The sequence below is a fragment of the Piliocolobus tephrosceles genome, chromosome 4 (assembly GCF_002776525.5).
Source record: "Piliocolobus tephrosceles isolate RC106 chromosome 4, ASM277652v3, whole genome shotgun sequence".
Lineage (NCBI taxonomy): Eukaryota > Metazoa > Chordata > Mammalia > Primates > Cercopithecidae > Piliocolobus > Piliocolobus tephrosceles.
In genome coordinates, this window is record NC_045437.1 from 37,387,759 (window position 1) to 37,407,687 (window position 19,929).

Consider the following 19,929-nt stretch of genomic DNA (forward strand, 5'->3'; position numbering starts at 1 on the left):
TTACTGTTTTTAAGGTGTGAGAGTCTTGAGCATAGTAAATACAGAAGGATCTAGTAGATACTGGATCTAGGGGGATCAGGACAATGAGAGGAGGGGGAACAGATGGGGCAGTTCAGGGCCTGAGAGGTGAGCCAAGCCCTAGAACATTAGTTCACAAACCTGGCTGCACATTAGAATCACCTGGAGGACTTTAAACAAATAGATGTCTGGTTCTGTCACCTGTAGATTCTGATTTAAGTGGTCTGGAGTGGAGTTCAGGCATCAGTCATTTAGATCAACGAGTGATTCTAATATGTTATCAGGGTTTAAGAACTACTGTATTAAGTATTCAATAATTATTTGTTGAATGCTTTAAAAAATCATAGGGATGCCCTTAATTCTTCTTAGCAACAATGAATGTTCAAACATCTGCAAAAGAGGTTGTGAAGAAATTATAAGACATGGTCCCTCCTCTCAAGTTGCTTATAATCCAGTAAGAGAAATAGTAGTAGTTTTAAATAAATACATTGTAAATGTGTTAAAGTAGTGGCACAATTTTCAGTAGGGTGAGATCACCAGGCCTGCATGGTCAGGAAGGTGTCAAAGGGAGAGCTTGGCCTTTGGAGTAGTTCGGGAGCCTAGGTGGGCAGAGAAGAGGAAGGTTCCCACATGCCCAAGACGATAGTCAAGACCACTCATTTCCTGAGCACATCTTCCATACTGGCTACTTTACACACAGTATCTCAAATGTTACAATCATGCAAGATGGTTATATGTCACACCTATTTTACAGAAGAAGAAAGTGAGGCTTAATGAATTTAATATCAAGGACACAGCTAGTAATAAGTGGCAGAATCAGGATTCAAGCCCAGGGCTGGTTGACTACAGTGACAGTGCCCTTTCCACTACAGTGGGCTGCTGCTTCCCAACAATCAGACCCAGGCTCCCAATTACTATGTATCACTGTAGCTTTGGGGACACACCACTTTTGCCAAAGCTCAAGGTGGAGAAAGCCCTCTTTGGCTGGGGCTTCCTGCTCAGGGCCCTTTGTGCAGGGGAAGTACAGACACACACACACACACACACACACACACACACACACACAGACACACTTTTAAGAAAGTCTTCCTGGTAGTTCTAATGCCGTTTAAAATTTGAGAACTAAAATTCCAGTCCCTACTTTCTAGGTACAAACCAAGACCTCAGTGTGCAGCTGCAGCTATTTCCTGAGCATCTGAAATCTGCAAATGGAAAGAAGGAACTGGAGAATTCCAGCCTTGGAAAGAATCATCACCTGCCTTCCAGCAGCCTGTACTTTAATCAAAGAATTCTGATGTTCACAGTAACATTTGCTAGTGTGAATGTATCCAGTTCTAGGACCATGGATAGATTTCAATAAAGGGCCATTCTCCAGTCTTGGAAAATATGTCATGGTCATTTTTTTCTTGGCAAAGCTTAAAATTGGGCCAGTCCTAGATAAAGCAAAACATTCTCTATGCCAAGCAATTTCACAGGGACCTCGAGATATAAACCTCATGGAAATCATACAATTTGCTCAAACAAATCTTCTGATTGTTGGCATCTTTCTTGTTTGGTCATTGACAGGAGGAAGTGATTGGAGACTTGAAACCAGGCACTGAATATCGCGTGAGCATAGCAGCTTACAGCCAGGCTGGCAAAGGGCGGCTGAGCTCTCCTCGGCATGTCACCACTTTGTCCCAAGGTAAAGTAGGTTCAAATTCGTTAATAGGTGGCAGGCTGCTTATGCATCCTTCATTCAGCAAATATCACTAGGACCTCCTGTGTGCCAAGCATTGTGCTAGGCTCTGGGAATTCAGGAGAGAACAAAAGCAAGCACAGCCCCTGCCCTCTCAGAACTTAGTGGGGTAAGTCAAGATATTCCCTCATTAGTGTGTAGTCACAGAGTATGATAGGTGCTTCAGCACTGTAGGAACATACAACACAGGGATAAGGGAAGAATTCCCTGAAGAGATGACAACTAGTGGAGATCTGACAGGTAAGTAGGAATTAAGAAGGTGAGGAAGGGGAGTGGGAGAAGAGATTTATAGGCAAAGGGAATGCAACTAATGTTTTTAGAGGTGGCACCAAGCTGGACAGTAGGGTACAAACTTGGGTTGATGGTGGTCCCTGCTGGCAAGGAGCTTTTTGTGGAAGGAGAAGCCAATGACAAATGAGTGACAGCAGCACTTCTTTTTTTTTTTTTTTTTTTGAGACAGTCTCATTTTGTCACCCAGGCTGGAGTGTAGTGGTGTAATCTTGGCTCACTGCAACCTCTACCTCCCGGGTTCAAGTGATTCTTCTGCCTCAGCCTCCCCAGTGGCTGGGTCTATAGGCACACGCCACCACACCTGACTAATTTTTGCAATTTTAGTGGAAACAGGGTTTCACCATAATGGCCAGGCTGGTCTCAAACTCCTGACCTTGTGATCCACCTGCCTCAGCCTCCCAAAGTACTGGGATTACAGGCATGAGCCACTGCGCCTGGTGACAGCAGCACTTCTAAGGACTGCACTGGAGGCTGTGGAGCACACGGGAGGGCACACTTCCTCTGTCTCGGCCTCACAGGCTTTCAGAAGGAGTCCTACCTTTGGCCTGAGTTACAAAAAAATGCATAGGATTTTGCTAGGAAGAAAAGACAGGAAAGGTCTCCCAGTCAGTTGGAGTAGTGTGAACAAAGGCTAGGAGATGTGTGTGTCCGGATGTGATCAGAAACAGTGGTCACTTGAGGTGATGGGCTCATGGGTGACTCCTACCTCTTTACGTAGAAGGGCATTTCCCAAATGACCTACCATTACTATGCATTCTGATTGTCAGGGACAAAACACACAGAGAAAAGAATGATTGGCAGTGATTGTAAGCATTTAATTTTCCTTGAAGGTAAATATCAGTTCTGTCAATACAAACACAGATGGAAGGCTGTTAGGAGTTGAGAATGTGATAGAAGGTTTTCCAGGAAACTTACCACTGTGTGTCCCAGGATTAGTGACTTGGACATAATTAATTGGATTTGCAGTCAGGGGTGCAGCCGGGAGAAGGGAAGACCAGTCTCACACAGTGATCAAGTTGTGATTATGTTTTTGTATTTGTTTGGTTTGGGTTTTGAGGCTGTTCTGAACAGAGATATTTTGGGTATAGGAAGCACTCGTGCTGTTTATGTATTATATTAAACCTCTCCAACGGCTGAGACCACCAGGCTAGTCTAGTTGTGTTTGTTGTCCCACCTAGATTCCTGCCTGCCTCCGGCAGCTCCCCAGCAGCCACATGTCATTGTGGTTTCGGATTCTGAGGTGGCCCTGTCTTGGAAACCTGGAGCAAATGAAGGAAGCGCCCCTATTCAATACTATTCTGTGGAATTCATCAGGTAAGTCTGTATGTCACATTCAAAAGTCAAATGTGTGCCGGGCATGGTGGCTCACACCCGTAATCCCAGCACTTTGGGAGGCTGAGGTGGGTGGATCACAAGGTCAGGAGATTAAGACCATCCTGGCCAACATGGTGAAACCCTGTCTCTACTAAAAATACAAAAATTAGCTGGGCGTGGTGGCATGCACCTGTAATCCCAGCTACTCAGGAGGCTGAGGCAGGAGAAACCCTTGAACCAGGGAGATGGAGATGGCAGTTAGCCGAGATCATGTCATTGCACTCCAGCCTGGGCAACAGAGCATGACTCCATCTAAAAAAAAAGAAAGAAAAAAAAAATGTGTAGATGTCAGAATTCCAAGCCTGATGTAAGACAATGAGGAGCGTCACCTCCAGGTCTCTACCGCGTGTATATTTAAGAGCGAACACAGGCTTGGAAGCCCATGTATATACTTGGGCCAGTAATGATCCCCACACCTCTTTGTTGGTGGCTCGTCCGGTAAACCTGTCTGTATCACATGCCTCTTCCTCATTTCCCTGGCACAGTCAGAGACTGTTCTAGGCTCTGAAAACTGCTGAGGTACCATTTCTGATAAGCCTGCCTACATTTCAAAGCATGAGCCTTGCCCTCCTGGCTTTGAAATATTATATATCAAAGTAAATATTTGATGATGCTGTTTCTTAGGAGCAGGGGAAAAATCTTTTAAAAACAAGGACAACCCATTGTTTCTTTCATGTCCCTATTGCCTTGGGACAAGTGTCTTGGTTTGGCCTCAACGTTTTTCTTTCATCTGCCTCTCCATTTCTTATTATTCATCTTAGCAGAGGGTAGAGAGTGACTGGACATTTTTTACAGATATTAAAGCATTTATTCTCAAGTTAGTACTGCTATGTAATTTTAAAGAAAGAGAGAAAGGAAAACAAAGGTCAGCAGAAGGAATTCCCAGTCTAAGGTGTTTCCTCTGAACTCTAGTTGCTGTTTGATTTTGAATGGAAGCACTGGCTGGTGAGTGAGTCTGAAAACAATGCTTGTAGAGTTGGGATTCTCTACGTTAAAGGTGATGAGGCTTATCTGAGGCCTGCTGCTTTCTGCATTCATAAAGAGACTGGCTCAGGACCTCATTCCTAAGGTTCTCTGAAACTGGAACAAAGGATTCTCCCAAGATTTGTTTAGCTCTGCTTCCGTGTCTTGACTTCCTAGCCTATTCCCTGGTAATGGAAAGCAGATATTTGTTTCTTCAGAGGTGAGGTACTGCACTGAATCTCTTTAATGCTTGAGTACGGAGCGTTTCACACAGGACTTGTTAAATTGCAAGTGTCAGAAGCATGAAAGGAGAAGATGAGGCAGTAATGCATCAGCTCTTGTAACTGTAAAGTCCAGCAGAAAATCTAAATTCAGGGGAGGCTAGATCCGTGTCAATTCAGCAGTATGACTCCATGCGCCTCTCTGCTTTACTGGCTTCACATTTAGATGACTTTTCCTATATAGTGGCAAAATGGCCACCAGGCAGTCAAGACCTGCAGTGACCAGCCTATCTCCCTAGGAAGGAGAGTAGCTTTCTCCATGGACCCAGCAAAATCTCAATATTTATTCTCATTGGCCAAGCTGAGGTCCCTTTCCATCCTTTGCACAAGTCACTGTGGCCCGTGTGGGGAGAATTCATTGACTGGTCAGGCACTGGTCATATTCCAAACTCTGGAATTAACAGCGGGTTGTTCACTCAAACCTGGATTACGTGGATTGAGTATTCAAGAGGATTGGATCCTCAAAGGAAAACTGTGGTACAATTACTGGAAAAAAGGGGCACGGATTCTAAGAATTTTTTTTTTTTTATAATGCCCACTGCAAAGCCCCAGAACAATGCTTTGCATTGAAGATAATCTACACCACTGCCATTGAACAGATTTTGTAGGCAAAACCTGGAATATCCCTAAAATAAAAAAGATTCTAATCCTGGTTCCAATACTGGTTAAATGTGCTACACTGAAAATCCTAAAACTTCAGCTTTCTCATCTATAAAACTTGGGGCAAAACTTAACATTTATAATTTACTTCCACAGATACATTAGACAACACCAGCAAAGAAGATGTAATACTTTAAAATTTTGAAAAATGCACAGTTCTGGCCAGGCGCGGTGGCTCACACCTGCAATCCCAGCACTTTGGGAGGTAAAGGCAGGCAGGTCACCTGAGGTCAGGAGTTCGAGACCAGCCTGACCAACATGGTGAAACCCCATCTCTACTAAAAATACAAAACTTAGCCAGGCATGGTAGTGGATGCCTGTAATCCCACCTACTCAGGAGGCTGAGGCATGAGAATTGCTTGAACCCAGGGGGCAGAGGTTGCAGTGAGCCGAGATTACACCACTGCACTCCAGCCTGGGGGACAGAATGAGATTCTGTCTCCAAAAAAAAAAAAAAAAAAAAACAAAAAGCACAGTTTTTTTATGTTTTTATGGTAGCCTGGAAGATAATCCGTGTAACCCTGAGCAAAGGTAAGCATTATTTATTATTAATTTTTTGTTCAAACACATATTTTTAAAATTTTCTCTATATCCATATAAGGTAGAAATGGCAGTTTATTAACCTTGTGTGCACACCTGAAAGTAGAAGATGAAAGAGAGTCACTGGATTCAGACAGAATAACTGGGAGAGAGTGCCGCCTTCTCTATTGGCAACTGTGTGGCCCCATACAGGTTACTTCCCCTGCTGAGCCTTGATGCCTCTCATAGTGTGGAGTCCCCTCAAAAGAGAGCTGCAATAAGGAATTGGGTGCAAATAATTTATTTGGAAGTGGGAATGAGACAGTGGGGAGAATGAGACAGGAAAGGAGGATATATATAAGGGTGTGTTAGTTAAGTCACTGCTGTAGGCAATGGGATCTTCACTGGGGTCTTGATTCCCTTGAGATCTCTCTGAAACCCACAGAATTCTTCTCATTGACCACGAAAAAGGCAGGAGACATGGATCCATTTTGAGCATTGCCCCTGAGGGGATAACTCCCCCACATTTTATGATGAAGGGGGGAGTCCGGAGAGGTGAGGAGTAACAAGAGCACAGCATGTGTCTGAGGTCACATGCTGGCTGCAGGAGGCAAGTCTGAGCCCTCCAAGAACTGTCCATGCCACAGCTGCTGCTGAAATCAGAAGTAGGACAAGGGGAGGTGGCATGACCCCAGAGGCATCGGCTACAAACTCCTTATCTGTAAAACGTGGGCTATGACATCTTCCAGCCTTATAGTGTATGGTTAGGAGGATCAAGTGATATTCTTGAAAATATGGGAAAGAGAAAGAGCTTTGTGTAAGAAAAAGCTGTGTTGATATTAAAAACCTACAAAAGTATAAGGTATATGTGGGTGTTATGTACAAGTGTAATTCCAATTAAAATGCATTTTAACATTCAGAGCTCTCTAATATCTAATATCTAAGGGGCTCAAGGTCTCAAATTCATATATGTATACTTTGAGGCAGAGTTTCACTCTTGTCACCCAGGCTGGAGTGCAACGGCATGATCTTGGCTTACTGCAACCTCTGCCTCCCGAGTTCAAGTGATTCTCCTGTCTCAGCCTTCCGAGTAGCTGGGATTACAGGCACCCACCACCACGCCTGGCGAATTCTTGTATTTTTAGTAGAGATGGGGTTTCACCATGTTGGTCAGGCTGGTCTCAAACTCCTGACCTCAGGTGATCCACCCGCCTCGGCCTCCCAAAGTGCTAGGATTACAGGCATGAGCTACCGCGCCTGGCTTCTTATGTATGTTTTAAAATTGTATGCCGTTCCAACCAACTGCTAATATATATTTATCTCTTTACCTTGACAAATACCTTCACAGTGTCTGGAAAGTTAGCTTCAAATCTAGAATTCTCGTACGTTGTTGAATTCCAAATGGAATATGGGAATATGGGAAGGCCCAGTCGCCTGTTACATCCCCTGTGCTAGGAATTCTGCCTCTATCTCTTCCAGAATTTGTAACTTCAGCCAAGTTATCCTTTCTCAGAACCCCTATTTCCTCCTCTGTAATATCAAGCAAACGCAACCCTCATTGCAGAGCTCTTGCTCATACTCCTCATAAAGTATCTCTACATGTGGACATTCAGTGTGTATCTGTTTCCATCCTACAGTACCGTTATTTCCCTTTCACAAAAGTAGAAATTGAGACTCCATTGCATAAGTTACTTTGCCAAGATAAAATGACTGGTTGGGGACAGAATAAAATTAGAACCGAATTCTCCTGACTTCTGGCCCAGTGCTCTTTTTATGAATCCCCAAGTCCTTTCATGTTTGTGACCTACCTTCAGAGATGGAAGCTTAGACCCAGCCTGCCCAGAGCCCTGCTGGCTGAGGAAATGAGAAACCTCATCTTAGGCTGCTGTTTGATGTATTCCTGAAAGAAAGCCTCCATAGCTTGTTGCAGCATTTAATGTTTGGCTGCAAAATAAATCCATTTGTAAACATCTCGGAGCCTATCCCATTATAAGTGAGTGAATGTATGTTCAGAAAGAGCTTCCCTGGGCTCTACCTCTGAAACTGTAGTTTGTGTGTGCTACGTATGGTCTCAATGTTTATGTCCTCCACAAAACTCATACGTTAAAATCCAAGGTGATAGTATTAGAATGAGGTCTTTGGGACGTGGTTAGGTCATGAGGGCAGAGCCCTCAGGAATAGGATTAGTGCCATTTATAAAAAAGGCCCAGGAGGTCTCTCACCCCTTTCACCGTGTAAGACCACAGTGATAAGATGCCATCTATGAACCAGAAAGGAGACCCTCAGCCTGGGCAACATTAAAAAATTAGCCAGGTGTGGTATTGCATACTGTAGTTCCAGCTGCTCAGGAGGCTGAGGCAGGAGGATCACTTGAGCTTCAGAGATCAAGGCTGCAGTGAGCCATGATCATGTCACTACACTCTAGCCTGGGCATCAGAGTAAGACCCTGTCTCAAAAAGAAAAAAAGAAAAGAATGCAGACCCTCACCAGTCAATGGACCCTCACCAGACACTGAATCTGCTGGCACTTTGATCTTGGACTTCCTGGCCTCCAGAACTGTGAGCAATCAATTTCTGTTGTTTATAAGTTACCTAGTTTATGGTATTCATTATAACAGTCCAAAGAGACTAAGACAGTAAGAAAGGATGAAAGGCTTTGGGTGGGGGGTTGGGGGACCGTTGTCTTTAGTTATTTTATTTTCCCCAGAGAGGTCCATTTAATGTTTAATAGTGAATTCCTTTTTCTACTTCCTGCGTACAGAAATACACATGACAGGTTTCTGTGTGAGTCAAAAGGTCCTTATTATTATACATCTAAGAGGCAGGACTCTTAGATTCAGAAGTTATCCTCAGATTCAGATAGCTTAATGTGAAGTTCTTTTCTAAATTCTGTCACTGGAAGGTAAGGTTCCAGTCCTCTCTCTGTCTTGATGGTCACTTCTACATGGGTTACTCTTCTTATTTGCTATTCGATGGAGATAAAGATTTCAAAGACATTGTTAGGAGATAGTCTAACAAATTTTTTCTTTTCTTTTTTTTTTTTTTTTGAGATGGAGTCTTGCTCTGTCGCCCAGGCTGGGGTGCAGTGGCACAATCTCGGCTCACTGCAACCTCTGCCTCCCGGGTTCAAGTGAAATTTTTTTTTTTTTTTTTAATATTCAACTAAACCAGGAAAGCTATCTCACATTTGAAATCCCAGCTACTCAGGAGACTGAGGCAGGAAGACCACTTGAGCCCAAGAGTTTTAGGCTACAGTGAGCTATAATTGTGCCACTGTATTCCAGCTCGGGCAACAGAGTGAGACCTCTGGTTAATAGAAGGTTAATCTAAAAATTATGAGACCAGGGTATGGGAGTGCTGACTACTTACTTATTTGCTAGTTTTCATGATATTTCAAGTAGACCTTATGCATAATATGATGATATCTTGAGTCAGGGGCTTAGGACCACGCAAATTTTTGTTCTTCATCCAGCTTCTACTACCCCCAAAATAGAGGACACCTCAGGTGTGAGCACCCTGAAGGCGCTCTCAGTAACTGCCTCAGAGAAGAGCTTGGTCTCAGGCGCAGGCAGAATAAAAGCTTTTAGATGGCAGGAATCTTCATGATCTCCCCCAAAGTTGGTCTGCAGGCTATTTGTTAGCTTTCTTTGTAGCCATAGATTTTTAGAAAAGATCTGAAGAGGCAAGTTCTGAGTAAGCCTTCAGGCCATAACATATTTTGCAGTGTTTTAAACACTTTTACTTGCTTTTTTAAAACACAAAAGCCATGTGTTTGAGGTGAAGGAGAATATTTCTTTTCTAAAGTGACACTGAAAATTTCTTTGGGGGCAGCAATGCTTAGTGTTTATTAAAATAAGAACCAAGCATAAATATAGCTACGTATGTTTTGAAATATCTTGGCTATAAATATCTGAGAAACCTTCCTCCTTCTGCCTAAGGATTTCCCAAGGGTAAGTGCCTTTCTCATAAGCGAATAATATATACTATGGTGGCAATGAAAACCAAAGACCTGGAAAAACGTTCCTCATCACTGAAGTTCCAATTGGGGTGCCATCCTGTCATATGCTGTCTATCGAGTTGGATAAAAGTGAAAAATAGTTTTCATTTAACTTACCTACAGTTTTTCTGAAGGTGTCACCTTATTGGCTAAAACTGCTTCAGAGCTTTGCATTGTTACCTGCTGGACAGGGCAGGCTAAAGCTCAGCAATGGTTGTTTTTAGTTTAAAAGTCCACCATTGGCCAGGTGCTGTGGCTCATGCCTGTAATCCCAGTAATCCCAGTTCCAAAGAGGCAGATAACTTGAGGCCAGGAGTTTGAGACCAGCCTTACCAACATGGTGAAACCCCATCTCTACTAAAAATATAAAAATTAGCCGGGGGTGGTGGCACATGCCTGTAATCCCAGCTACTTGGGAGGCTGAGGCACAAGAATTGCTTGAACCCAGGAGGCGGAGATTGCAGTGAACCTAGATCACCCCACTGCACTCCAGTCTGGGCGACAGAGTGAGACTCACACACACACACACACACAGTCTACTATTGGCTTATTTTGGGTACATGTGAAAGTTCAGAACATGTCTGTGTATGTTTTAGGGATTCAGGTCAAGAAACATTGATCTCTAAATCTCAATGTAAGATATTTATATTAATAAGTGAGAAGGAGCAATGCTTCCCTTCTTTTTCCTTTCCGACTTTTCTGCCTAAATAATTCTCTGGTCCCTGGCAGATGCCTTCCATAATAAGACTTGAAGAATTCATCTTCACACAGGGCTGCTTCTAGGTGGATTGCAGCACCTACATATTGGTTTCATTTGAGAATTTCAAGGTCATGCAACCTGGGTGGGTTTTTTAAAGTATTACTCGCAAATTGATATTTTTGTTAAAAGTCATCTCTCCTTCCATCTCATCATAGGCTTCCATATTCTGTAAGTAACAAAGAAACTTAATTAGTTTTCTCACAGGAAGTGACCCTGCAAAGGCTGTTACTGAAATGAAGATCAAGTCTGGGATTCAGAATGGAAGCTGAACAGAGGATGGATTTTCTTTGAACAGTTGTAAGGGATGATGTGATTTGACTCATGGTCAAGGTCAAAAGCTGTGAAGGTTAAAGGAGTTTCTCATTCAGAATTGAGGCTTATAGCCTGATTCATGGTATCATCTCTTGAGGTTTAAACGTGTCCAAATGTGGAATCAGAAGAGACAGTTCTGAACCAGCCTCTAAGCCTCGCGAAGTTTCTTGATTCCAGTCCTCAGTTTCTTTCTCTGCAAATTAAGGCATGCTGGATATGTGACATCTCAAATCCTGTGACTCTGCTCATCTAGTATCAAGATGTAGGGGAGGCAGTATAGACGGATTGAGTAACACACAGGCTCTGGGCTGGACTCCCTAGTGCAAACCTTGTCTCTACCACTTCTAAGCTGTGTGATCTTTGGTGGGTTATTTAACTTCTTGAGGCTTCAGACAACAGAATGGGGATAATAATTTACTTGCCTCATGGGGTTATTATGAAATTACATGAGTTGACACACATGAAATGCCTAGAACAGCACTGAGCCCTTAGTAAGTGCTCAATCAATGCCAACTATTCCTATATGGCTTTCTCAATGGGTCTTGTCTGCTTTCCTACATAGCCTGCTTGTTCCTGGCTACAAGTGTGTTTTCAAATTATTTTATTTAATTAATTAATTTATTTTTCAGGTAGAATCTAGTCTCACTCTGTCACCCAGGCTGGAGTGCAGCGGTGTGATCTCAGCTCACTGCAACCTCCACTTCCCAGGTTCAAGCAATCCTCCTACCTCAGCCTCCCGAGTAGCTAGGATTACAGGCATGTGCCACCATGCCCAGCTAATTTTTTTTTTTTTTTTTTTTTGTATTTTTAGTAGACATGGGGTTTCACCATGTTAGCCAGGCTAGTCTCGAACTCCTGACCTCAAGTGATCCACCCACCTTGGCCTTGCAAAGTGCTGGGATTGTAGACATGAGCCACTGCACCCTCCCTGGCTACAAGTCTTTATGATTGCTATCCTGTCAGGATAGCTCTTCTACCTCCTTACTTAGCCAACTCTTGTTCATCCTTCAGGACTCCTCTTTAAGCATCACTTCCTCCAGGAAGCCCTGCCTGACTACGTTCATCTACTCCCAGATTAGGTTAGCTGTACCTCCAACATTTACTTTCAATACTCAGCACACCCATAGTTAATTACTTTTTCAAGGTCTGTCTTCTTCTTGGAACATGAAGGCAACGTCTACCTTGCTCCTTTGTGTGGAATATAGCACATAGCACTGTAAACACACCACGTGTCAAATAGGTGCTGGTAAGCGTTTGGACACAGGTAGTCATGGGATTGATCTAGAGCAGGGGTATCCAATCTTTTGGCTTCCCTGGGCCACATTGGAAGAGGAAGAAATGTCTTGGGCCACATGTAAAACACACTAATGATAGCTGATGAACTAAAAAAAAAAAAAAAATCATCTCATAATGTGTTAAGAAAGTTTACAAATTTATTTTGGGTCACATTCAAAGATGTCCTGGGCCACATGTGGCCCTCAAATAGTGAGTTGGACAAGCTTGATCTAGAGGATGCCAGCAACTAGCTAGATCCCTGAGCAAGCGCTTAGTCCTGCTAAGCCTTACTTTCCTCTGCTGTAAAATATGGATGGTAATAGTAGCTACCTCAGAAGGGTTGCAGAAATGAAAAGTTCTATACAGCACTTAGAAGAATGGCTCATGGAGGATTTTTGATTTTTTTTTTTTTAACCTGAGCCACATGCAAATGTGTCTTCACACTAACAGTTACTTATTTTTGAGTAAATAATGTAAAAAGCATTACCCCCAAGTAATTTAATGAGTCCTTTACCACCAATATCGGAGGCCACAATGGTAACCAACATCTGACCTCACCCACTACAGAAATAAAAACCATGTAAAAGCCAACAAGGATCATATGCATCCCCCGACCCCTCACCAATGCCCCACTTCAATCCCAGCTGAAAGTTTATTTATTGCTATCAGTTTTTCATCATAAAAGTAATCTGAAGATGTGGGAAAGCTTCAGATAATACCTAAATGTGTATGACTAAGTTGAAAGTTCCTACTGTGATTTTATTTCATGTGGAATGCAAATTCATGTCTTAGAGCTCGTCATAGTAACTAAGTAAACTGCCACCATTCTTCATAGCATTTTACTGGAATATATAGTAAAACTTGGGCATATGACTGCAATATTTAAGAGTGATGTAATCTGATGTTGGGTTGCTAGCCCCCAAAAGTTAGAATTGAAAATATTTAAAGAATTATTCTTATACAGTTAATTTTGGGGGGAAATGGGAAAAAACAAACTCCCCAAACCCCCTTTCTTTTAAAAAAAAAAGTGTTAGAAGTTTTGCTATTTAAGTATGAGCTTTCATTACCATCAGCAATAGAATTAGATATAAGCAAGAATGAGCTTGCTTGGATGTCAGCTAGGATTTCATATGACAGGCAACAAGTGCTGCTTCACAAAGAATTCTTTTCCATAGTTTTAGTTTTGAAACTGAAAATCTTAGAACCACCTTCTAGACTGGCACCTGGTCTTAGAAATTCCGGAAGCTGTCAAGTCCCTTTGCTCAGGCCCTAATGGAAGGGCTACTTTAAAGGATTTAAAGAAGTCCAGCCTATAGTTTGGCAAATTGATCCCATAAAGCTTCAATTCCTCCTACCCTAAGCATTCCTGATATAATCTCTGGTTAGATTGATGGCAATTGACATAAATTGAATTATGAAACAGCTTTGGGAGCCATTTGTAAACTGTAAATGAAGTGTGCTTGCCTATTGCCCCACCTGGGACAAATTGCCAGCTGAGTTTATCATAACCCCATTGTATCCACCTGTTTGTCATTTGGTTAGGTTAAACCAATTTGTACCTAAAGAAAGAAGGCTGAAAGCTGAAGGTCAAATAATACATCTTTTTCTTTTTTTTTTTTCCTCATCTTTGACTACTGAGTAGTTTTGGACTTTTCTCTGCAATTCATTTAGTGTAGAGCAAATCCTGCATAAAACCAGTCTGTAAAATTGACAGAGTCAGAGGCTTTTCTGAGCGGGAGGTTTTCTCTCACCCCTGTTGTGTTTGCCCTGGGTAATCTATGGGATCACATCTCTTCTCTTAGAGCAGGGTGTTTAACCGGCAGTCCATAGATCCCCAAGGGTTTCCTGGATAGAATTCAAGGGGTCCCTGGACTTGGATTGGAAAAAATATATATATATCCTTAGTTTTACCAATGGAAATTTAGCATTTTCTTCAAAAATGAATGTAGACAATAAATCACAATCGTATTAACAATGCTTGTGACCCTATCAACATTAGAATCACAGGTATTTTCTTATCCGGTTACAAGGGTTGCACATATCTTGAAAGAGCAGTTATGTTTATCACTATTTTGAAATTAGTATAGTTATTAAATCCATTGCTACATTTTTAAATTTAATGTATTATTAAAGAAGTATTTTATTTCATGATTTTTATTATTTTGATCATTCTTTTCAATATAGTTGATTTCCTTTGTGAACCTATATATGTGATGCATTTAAAAACATCACTCTGAGAACAGGTTCATAGGCTTCATTGGATCGTCAAAGTGGCACAAGCCAGGTTAAAGCATGCTGTTGTCTTAGATCAGAGGTTGGTAAACTTTTCCTCACAGGATCAGATAGTAAATATTCTGCCCTTTGCCAGCTGTATGAACTCTGTCTCAACTGCTCAACTCTGCCACTGTAGTAAGAAAGCAGCCATAAACAGTACCTAAATGGGTGTGGTTGTGTTCCACTAAAACTTTATTTACTAACACTGGCAGCTGGCTGGAATTTGCCAACCCTGATTTAGGGCATCATGCTATTTCTAAGTTTAATTCTGAAGATATTTTAATTCAGCTCAATCACCCTTTATTGGATACCTCCTATGAGCATATGTTCATACAAACATGTATGTATTGAGCATCTCATGTGAAAAACATACAAGAGATTTAGGGATGAATAAATAAGCTGTAGACTCTATCCTTGGACAGTCTACTGGGGAATGCAGATGGACAGAGTTCAGAGGAGTAGTGAGTGTTGTAGGCAGGCATGGCCACCAGGAACCTAGAGAAACATAAGCTTGATCTGACCTAGTTTTGAAGGAAGGAAGGCTTCTTATGGGAGCAAAGAAGGACACATCAGAGATTACCAGGCAAAAGGGGAGGGAGGAAGCAACGTGAAAGGCTTAGGCTGAGGAAGCCACTTAAGCAATGGCTTGGAGGCAAGAAGAAAATGTTCCTGGAATTGCTTAGAAAGCCTGGAGCTCTGTGGGGTGAGAGATGGGTAGGCGAAGATCACACCAAACAAAGGCCTTATGGAGGAGCCCATATGTATCCTGAAGGGAATAGGGAACTATGGAAAGTTGTTAAGCAAGAAAGGGACTGGTAGTGTTCCCATCTTTGAAAGATCATGCAGACATCTCGAGGAACATGGAGATGAAGAAGACAAAGTCACCATGTTTAATGAGCTCACAGCCCTGGAGAAAAGACAGAAGTATAAAATTATACTGGAAGGTGATCTAATCAGTGTCGTAGTAGAATCAGATTCAAGGCATGGGATTGTCTGGAGGAAAGTCTTTTTAATTCTGTTTCTGAGATGATGCTTAGAAGGAATAATGTGAGAGAAAATACTTAGGGAGGGAGCCATCAGGTAACCCCTCGTCCTCCAGAAAGCATCCCATTGTGGGTTGGTAGGTTCGATGTGGAAAGAAGGAAGCCACAGGTGTCTGTTGTGCTACAATTAGGCTTCTGGTCCCCTCCCTCTAAGGCCAGTAGAGTGGCCTCTACTGTCAAGGCTATTCTGGACGTTCTGCTGTATCCCCTAGAGGACAGTTTCCTGCTCCAACAAATTCCACTCTCAAAAGTATTTTCCTAGCAGGATTTAACCAGTTTTAGCAATTTCCTAGTTAACATCTATGACATGCTTGAGCTTCACTCTTCATCTCAGCTCCATCTTTCTGGAACAGGAGTTCTCAAACCGAGAGGTGAAATAGGATAGAAAAGAGAATACCACAGGCTCTCACGCACAGTAAAAAGGAGAATCATTTTGTGAAACTTGTTTCAGGTGTATGTGTGTGTGTGGTGTTTACTGGGTCACAATGTCCAGTGTATATCTTACTGTGAATCATTCAAAAACAGCTCTGATATGTGATGAATCCAGAGGCTGGACAGGCTTTGAGGTTGAACAGGCTTCGTTTGCCATGTGTTGGTACTGAATTCAAGTTCAAGGAACAGATTTCCTCTCAGGGGCTAATGACACCTGCTTTCTTTATTTTTGGAATTGTAGAGTTCGAAATGCCATCTAAGGTATTCTAGGAGGAAAAGTTTAGTGCAATGTGTTTCAAATTATAGGCCACAGCACTTCAGTGAGGGGCAAGATCAATTTAGTGATCCTTTACTAGCATTTTGTTTTTTTAAAGAAGTAGAAAAGAACAGAAAAGCAGAGAAAGAAAGGAGAAACATGAATAAGGTAGTAAAGCTAAATATTTTTTATTGAAACTTTTTTCCGTTTTGTACTCATATATACATATTCATGTGCATAGGTATATTTACTATGGAAAAATGTATTACTGTGAGTCAAGGTCAGAGATGCTGAATTAAGTAGCTCCCACCCTGATCAGGAAGTCCTTTGTTACATTATCATCCCTGATTGAGGACCACCCAGTTTTGCTTTAAGATAGTCATCGAGGCACAGCTCATCCCTTCCAAGGCAATCAGCTTCCTTGTCAGTCATTCCTAACGGGCATCAAAAGGTTTTCCTGCCATTGGCTTCTCTGTAAGAAACCACTGGGCCTCTTAGTCCAACATGGAAAACACAGAAGCTTTCCACACCGTCTTTATTTGTCTGTCTCTTATGTAAAGACACCATCCTATCCTTACTAAGTTTCCTCCACCTAAGCCAGCAGTACCCACTCTTTGGATTCTGTATCAAGTGGAGATGGGTCTAGAGCAACTTCTGCCCAGTGATCAACGTAGAGAACCATGTCTCCCTAGGATGTGGATTCTGGGACTTAGACTTCCCTCAGGATTCTAGTTCACAGTGACCTATTCAAATACAGTTCTTGAAATGTGCTATTTTGCTCTGGCTTCCTACTGATCCTTAGTGGTACTGTTTCTGCACTGATGCTCAGATGTATTATATCCCCAGTTTATTAGGTTATAAACTCCCTGAAAATGGAACTGTGCTTATACTTCCCTGGAGCCTCCTGGAATATAACTTTTGTGTTGGGTGCCTGGTTGATAATCATTCATCATTTACCAATCGACTAGCCCATGGCAGCCACCTATGGGGTTTGATAGTATCAAGAAAAATGATTGCTCACTAAGGTTGAGATTGGCAATGGGCAAGGTAGTCAGAACACTTCAAGAAAGGAATTAAAACAGAAAGATATACCACCCAGTAGTTCTGTGACTTTGGGTAAATTATTTTTCTTCAGTGACCATGTGGGTAGAATGAGAGACTGGGTCAGATCAGTGACTCTCAAAGCTTTTGGGATCATAATTTTATCTTTGAGAATCTGATAAAAGTGAAGGACCCTTTACTTAGAAAAATGAAATGTGTTCACTTGTAAAATCTTGCATACAATTTCTGAGAGCCCTCAGACACTTGGACCAAATTATCTCTAAGATTTCACCCAGCTCTGATAGCCAGGTTGGATTCTAACAATGCCACTGGTAAGTGGCAAAATGAACCAGTGAGTGAGCCCTGATTAAGTGAATTGATGAATTGGGTTTTGACCACTGCTGGTTGCATTCTCTATTCCCCACCTGAACTCCCCTGCCCAGTAACCTTCCAAAGGTGAGCCACTGATCTCCTGAGGTATAGGGTGCCTGGCCCAACCCTATCTCACTACTTGGCAAAATGCTTGAAGTGTAGGCCCTGCTGGTGACTGCCCATGTTTTTTGTTGTTGAGGTTGTTTTTCTTTTTGAGACAGGATCCCATTTTGTCACCAGGCTGGAGTACATTGGTGCGATCACAGCTCACTGCAGCTTCAACCTCCCAAGCTCAAGCAATCCTCCCACCCCCAACTTTTTTTTTTTTTTTTTAAGTTTTTTGCAGAGACAAGGTCTTACTATGTTGCCCAGGCTGGTCTTAAAATACTGGGCTCAAGCAATCCACCCACCTCAGCCTCCTTAGCAGCTGAGATTATAGGCGTGTACCACCATGCCTGGCTAATTTTTTTTTTTTAATTAAACATAGTCATAGTCAAACATAATTAAGACATAGCCCAGGCTGGTCTTGAACCCCTGGGCTCAAGCTACCCTCCCACTTCAGCCTTCCAAAGTGCTGGGATTACAGGCTTAAGCCACCCCACCAGTTGGCCAGGTGTCCACCTGTTCCTCGGGGGTGGCAGCCCATTCTCAGTCAACTTCTCACCCTCTGGCCTTTTCATTGTTGAATACATTGCCAAGATAGTGTTGCTATAGTGATCTGACCAACAACTTTGTAGTTAGGATAAAGTGATTTTTTTCAGTCAAAAAAAAAAAGATAAAGCTGTTTTGGGAGATGATTTAAGACAATACTTTTGCCTGGTCGTCTCTTTCTCAGCCTCACCTTTGTACTTTTGTACCTCAAGAGACTCTAAAAACATTCAAATAAAAAACTCATGACAAAATCAGAGGCAAAATGTTAAAGGTTTGGAACTGGCATTCAATCTGCATGAGCTCATCTCTCGCACTCTATAGAATAAAAATAAATGCTAACGATTTCAATCTCTTATTTGCTGGAAATTAGAGTTTTTCTTTTCTGCATTAAATGGACATGTACAAAATAATCTCCTTTTTGTTTTGCTGTAGTTTTTACATAAAGATTGTTGCAGGTATTTGCAGGTAGTCCTGGGTAAATAACAGCAGACTGTGAGAATAGATATGGGTTATTTCCTCTATAAATATCACAAGGGAAGCTGAGCAAAGGATAACAGGAGAGTTTTATCTAAAGATCACATCTTTTCTGACTTTACTTTTAGATATCCCCTGTGGTTTTCCTCTGCGAAGTGATTTTGTTCTAATTTGAGTTTGTAAATGTGTTTCCTTCTACTCACTGAGGTTTTCTCTTTGATGATAAAGTTAGTTTACATGAGAATTCCATCTTTGGGGAAAGAATATCAGGAAAGAGAAACCAGCCCTGCTTCCTCCATGGGCATACCCTGTGAACTCGGCTTTTCCAAACACATTAACACACTACTCCCAGCTCAGTAAGCTTGAGGAAGCATCATTTAATGGGTGTAAGGACTCCATTAGGCTTTCAATCGTTCCTGCTAATGAAAAATTGGGAGAGTTCATATTAAGGAAATTAGCTGTTCACCCCGGCATCTTCTTTTAGCAAAATGAGTCTCTATTTCCTTGCCTGGTAAGTTGCTCATCAAAGACAAACAGAACTTTTTTGTTTCCTGCCTTCCTCTAAATAGCTGTGGGCAGAGGTGTTTAACAACAGAACACCTGAGAGGCGGCCAGGGAGCAAGCAAAGGGATGGGGAATTGCCTCTCACCTGCCATCACTCCAGTTTTTCATCCAGTATTAAGGGTCTTCTAAATCTAACCTCATCTTACCAATCCAAGTTGGCCTCACCATTTATCAGCTATGTGACCTTGGGCAAGTTACTTACCCATTCAGTGCCTTAGTTCCCTTATCTGTCAAAAAAAAAAAAAAAAAAAAGGTGGGAGTGTTTATTATTAGTACCTACTGTATAGGGCATTTGTGAGCGGTAAATGAGTTAGAAGGGTGCTTGGTAGATGGAAAGCCCTTGATGTTATTAGCACAAAGCCTGTACTCCCCTTAGACCATTCACACTGTCCTCAGGCCATGCACAATTATTTCCAACTTTTATCTTGTAGTTCTTATTACCTGGAATGTTCTTTTTTTTTCTCCCCTTCAGCTAGGATGTCCACATAGAGCAGAGCTATCCAGTAGAAATACAATGCAAGCCTATGTGAAAGTTTACATTTTCTGAGAGTGGCACTTAAAGGGCAATAAGAAAGAAATGAAATTAATTTCAGTAATATGTTTTAATCCACTGTATCCAAAATATACTCATTTGA

The 19,929-nt window shown here is 42.0% G+C and overlaps 1 protein-coding gene across 2 annotated transcripts in view; it reads left to right on the forward strand.

Annotated features, from left to right (window-relative positions):
- EGFLAM (EGF like, fibronectin type III and laminin G domains) overlaps positions 1-19,929 on the forward strand; it is a 199,471-nt gene that overhangs the window by 88,447 nt on the left and 91,095 nt on the right. For both annotated transcript variants that reach the window (XM_023216574.2, XM_023216575.2), the window contains exons 4-5: positions 1,585-1,702; positions 3,226-3,361. In XM_023216574.2, the coding sequence (XP_023072342.2) occupies positions 1,585-1,702; positions 3,226-3,361 (254 nt within the window). The remainder of the gene's footprint in view (positions 1-1,584; positions 1,703-3,225; positions 3,362-19,929) is intronic.